The 5,272-nt window shown below is 42.6% G+C and overlaps 1 protein-coding gene across 1 annotated transcript in view; it reads right to left on the bottom strand.

The window, feature by feature from the left end:
* Positions 1–643: 643 nt before the first annotated feature.
* Positions 644–5,272, bottom strand: part of LOC144736163 (mucin-13-like) — a 20,786-nt gene continuing 16,157 nt past the window's right edge. The window contains exons 6-7 of the mRNA XM_078618749.1: positions 4,709–4,805; positions 644–2,949 (exon numbers count right to left, since the gene is read on the bottom strand). Of these exons, the coding sequence (XP_078474875.1) occupies positions 2,839–2,949; positions 4,709–4,805 (208 nt within the window). The 3' untranslated portion in view covers positions 644–2,838. The remainder of the gene's footprint in view (positions 2,950–4,708; positions 4,806–5,272) is intronic.

The raw sequence follows: 5,272 nt of genomic DNA, 5'->3' as shown, positions 1-5,272 counted from the left end.
GTTTGGGTCAGATCGCGTTATTCATAAATGTGTCGTAACCCTCCACCACACGGCACGGCCAAACAGTAAAAAATGTGTCATTTTTTTTCAAAGGACAAAATAATTCACTTCTTTAGCCCACCGGTGTGTTGAAGAGAGAATCAACAGCATTTTAAAATTTGAGTAGTACGACGTTTTGCTGATAATTAGTTCATGATGATGATCAATTTCTACCGATCCAGAATCGGTGTCAAATGTATTACGTTTAATCGCGTGAAAACGCAAGAGACCGGGTTTCATCTCATTTGCAAGCGTGACCTGGGTAAAGCGAATTTCATTGTTGATGGACACAACATATAACTCGGGGAACATACTTCACACTGACAAGATCCTATCTCCACTCTGTAAGACGCGACATTTGCTTTGTGCGTGTTCCTACTTGCTACGTTGCAGCGAAAGATGAAATCGTCCCATTTTGCGATTCACCCCACCACCTCCGTGCTATCCGATGGAAGTGTCATTCGGGGGGTGGGGGATCATTGGGATTCGCGATTCCATTCAAGATTCTACCACACGTCCCAGACGTCGTGGCTGACCGTCCGCGTGCGATGTACACAACAAATAAATTCGATAGAGGAAGAAGAAAAAAAATCGCTCGCGGGAGTTGCGTAACTTTCAAGTTATATTCGTTTCCGAATGGATGCACAGCAACGCTTCAGAACAATGATTGGTCCATAATACCCTGGCTTGCCACGAGGCGGGCGGTACAGCAAGTGTGGAGTAATCTCATATTCTTCTTGGTTCTTTCGGTAAAGTCACGTAGAATGGAAATAATAAAATAATACAAATGAAACATAATAAAATAATTCTCACGACGTTTCGGCCACAACGCAAGAAGACAGCGTCTGTCTTCTCGACAGACCTGTTCTTCACCTGAGGACGGCTGCTTGCGTTGTGGCCGAAACGTCGTGAGAATTGTATTTTATTATGTTTTATTTTTAGTATTTTATTATTTCCATTCTACGTCACTTTACCAAAAGAACCAAGAAGATGAATCCCTGCAGTCACGAAAGCTCTAAATCGAAATTTAATCTCCATCTGTCCCATCTTTCGCGGGATGGAGTGTTACCACATCGCATCCGCGTGAGTTTTCATCAGGTGCACTGGTTTTGCTGCCGTACTAATAAAGAAATATTCATAGTACGTGTTTTTGAGGACGACGTTTCGCTGGTAATTACATCCAGCATCATCGGGCGATTTGCCAAAATATTCTGCCAAATTGTAAATGTCGTGGATTTACTCTCCGACACACCGTTGGGCTGAATTAGTAAACTCATTGGCGCGTTGTCCACGTGACAAACCTTGCTGGCTGTGTCGGGCAGGTGGAGGGTTGCGACACATTTAGACTTAAGCGATGTAACCCAAAAACCTTTATTCGGAATAATATTGGTCACGAAAGACTGCCGCGTGTTAAACCGACTCGAAATATTGGCTGCAAATACCTCAATATGTGCGCACCTCCAAGAATAACTTGACTATAAAAAACAAAAGCCTTATTATCACTATTAAAAATAGTATGAACATTTAAAACACCATGACAAAAGTAATGGAAACTTATATCGTGGTAATCATCGCTTTATTGTGCCCCCCGTGCCAACGATTAGCATGCTTGGCTATGTACGGTGTGAAAGAAGTCCCAACGTACACATACACACACGCATGCAATGTGGCATCTTATCGTGGCAGCATTTTCGAGGAGGTGACGTTCAATGTCTTCGGGTGGGCTGTAGGGTGGCTACTACATAACAACAGTTACTTTTTCTTATTGGTTCTTTCGGTAAAGTCATGTAGAAGGGAAGTAATAAAATACTGTAATAAAAATAAAACATAATAAAATAATACTATATTATATTGTTATATTATTTTATTATATTATTTTATTATGTTTCATTTTTAGTACAGTATTTTATTACTTCCCTTCTACGTGACTTTACCGAAAGAACCAAGAAGATGAATCCCTGCAGTCACGAAAGCTTTAAATCGGAACAGTTACTTTGGCTTAGATCGCGTAAACAGAATTGTTAAGCCCCACCACCACCCGACACAGCCAATTATCACGGGATTGTCACATAAATAAAACATGCCCATTCCTTGCGTTGTATCACGATTGTGCTGCTGGTGTTTGTGTGTTGGTGAGAGAGGAACCCACGACATTTACAATGTGAGTCCTAGTGACGTTTCGCTGGCGATTGCAACCAGCTTCATCAGGTGACTTTGCCAGAATTGTGAAGATGTCCTCCCGTTTCCCATTTTAAATAGAGTGAAGGTGACGTCATCACTCGTGAGCCAATCAGGTGCGAAGATCAGAGAAGGGGGCGGGGTGATGTAGTCGCATACATCACAATGGGTTATGTTACTCCGGTTGGATTGGTCAGATTCTTAGGTTTTTTCGGTAAAGTCACGTAGGTAAAAAAATGTATATAAAACAATTGATACAGCTATCGTGCTGTGACGGTTCCACCAGAAGACGGAAGCTTGTGTTGCCTCCGAAACGTCGTGATTTTTATTTTATTTTTATTTTACTTTTATTAATTTTTATTTTTTTACCTACGTGACTTTACCGAAAAAACCTAAGAATATGAATCCTTGCAGTCACGAAAGCTTCAAATCTAGAATGGATTGGTCAGAATTAATGAAAATACCAATGGAATATGTTAATCAGAGACTATGCAGTACCGTACATGTTACCGGGTTGGATTAGTCAGATTGAATCGATGTTTGGTTCCCTGACTAGGCATGAGATTAAAAACGGTGTTTGCATACGATTGCCTGACTTGGCATGCGATTAATGGGAGGTGGCTAGTAGTAGACATCCGAGGAGGAGGACTTGTCATTCTTGTACGCGGGGTTGGTGAAGGTTACCGGTTCAATGTCCTCGTACGGATTACCTCCCTTCGCCAGTGCTTTCTCCTGCAAGCAAAAAAAAACACAAAGGAACGAACGAAAATCCATTTTTCCGTGAACGCTTATCGTTTTCGACGGTGATCGTTTACATCGTCGTCACCGCGAGACAAATCGAAGATTTGCCGAGGCGCTCCGAGCGAGGCAAGCAAGGCCACCACCAACCGCCCAAAGAGACGGTGGTGGCAACCGCATCGCGCCGCGCCGCGATTTCGGGATGCGCTCCTACGGCCGTCTGGAACGCGCTCTTCCTCCCGATATTAGCACGCCGCTGGTGCCGTGCACTTTTAAATCGTCTAGATTTAACAAACTCATTTCGTTTGAACTGCTTTTTGACGGCACCTCCGACAAGCACCGTTTGGTTTGCTACGTACGGTGCGAAAGAAGTCCGACAGACATACGTACGAAAAGCGTCGCTCGCTGTACGGAACGCCCGCTCGTGTGTGTGGAGCGGTGGTGCAGCGGTTAGCGCGCTCCCCTCCGAACCTGGCCCATCCGGATTTCGATTCTCGCTCACGGTCAACACCGGTGACGATTATCTGAACCGGTCCTGGGCCTCCGCTTAGGTTGACTCAGCCTCAAATGAGTAGCTGGTGCATCGGGTAAACACAGCCACTAGGGAGACAAAGGCGGTCGGGCGTGGTGCTGGCCACCCACTCGCTTTGTGTGCCGTGCCGGCCTTCATAGGTGCTGCTCGCTAACAGCACTTGCCCCTAGAGTCTGTTAAGGCTACACGGGAGATCTTTGTCTTTCTGAATGCTCATTTGAGAGAGGAATAAATAACTGACTTCTGATCTCTATTGGCATTAAACGATATCAATAATAATAATAACGATGATGGTTTTATATTCTTGGTTCTTTCGGTAAAGTCACGTAGAAGGGAAATAATAAAATAATATAAATATAAAACAATAAAAAATTCTCACGACGTTTCGACTGCAACACAAGCAATCATCATCAAGTGTGAAATCCACAGCAAAGCATTTATTTATTTATTATTTTATTAGTTCCCTTCTACGTGACTTTACCGAAAGAACCAAGAATATGAATCCATGCAGTCACGAAAGCTTTAAATCGAAAAATAATAAATGATGATTGCTTGTGTTGCAATCGAAACATCGTGAGAATTTGATTTTTTATATTTGTATTATTGTATTATTTCTCTTCTACGTGACTTTACGGAAAGAACCAAGAATATGAATCCCTGCAGTCACGAAAGCTTTAAATCAAGATGATAGTTTTATGCTGTCCTTCATTCAGTGTGCATCTTTCACAATCGCCACCACAGACAACGCCACTTGAAGAGTCGTGGACTACCAACGACTTGCCTGAGCTCTGCCGTCCTCCATATATCCATACTCTCAGGTTTTTTCGGTAAAGTCACGTAGGTAAAAAATAAAGTTAATTACTGATGCAGTAATTTTAGCTGTGACGATCCCACCTGATGACGGAGACTTGTGTTGCCTCCGAAACGTCGTGATTTATTATTATTTTATTTTATTTCCATTATTACTTTTATTAACTTTAAATTTTATTTTTTACCTACGTGACTTTACCGAAAAAAACCTGAGACTATGAATCGTTGCAGTCACGAAAGCTTAAAATCTAGAACTCCATATATCCGTCTGTCGAATGCGTTGCTCGCCAACAGCACTTGCCCCAACAGTGTGTTGAGGCTACACAACACGTGGTTGGGGGGGCGGGATCTTTGTCTTTGTGTTGCGTGCGTGCGTGAGATGCGGCGAGAATTGCAAGTGCGTCACCGTACGTCGCCGACTTGCGAGCGGAGCGACTTGGAGTGCGCTCGATACGACATGCGGAAATTCGAAGCGCTTGTAAAGACATCCCCTTTCGTGGAATGTTTCCTGCGAGAAAAGAAAATAAAGAAACAAAAATTCATGTCAAACTTGTGCCTCGTTTCGGTGTTTTTTGGAACTGTATAAACAACAACAACAACATTTGTGATAATTGGTTTTTTACCCTTTTATCCAGCAACAAAACTGACACCTTTTTTTACAAGGAGTCATGTTTGCATAGACCACAATACCTGCAGTCATAATGCAAACAAAAGACATAACTCTGATAATGTATGCACTGTCCTTGAAGTTGATTGGTCCACACCCGAGACAGCTTTCCTTAGAGCCTAGTCTCACATGGTGTTGGACTAGATAACGCCTAAAGGTGCACAACTCAAAGACAATGCACCATCAGAGTATGAGAGCTCGGGGTAAGCATTTACACCATTGGAACCTCATTTGCCAGTAAAAAATATGATAAAAAATATGATAATATTTTTTTGACCCTTCTATCTGGCAACAAAACTGACACTTTT

This window comes from Lampetra planeri, chromosome 59, assembly GCF_965212315.1.
Source record: "Lampetra planeri chromosome 59, kcLamPlan1.2.h2, whole genome shotgun sequence".
Taxonomy (NCBI): Eukaryota; Metazoa; Chordata; class Hyperoartia; order Petromyzontiformes; family Petromyzontidae; genus Lampetra; species Lampetra planeri.
The sequence above is the reverse complement of the archived record's forward strand: the minus strand, read 5'-3'. Positions and strand labels throughout refer to the sequence as shown.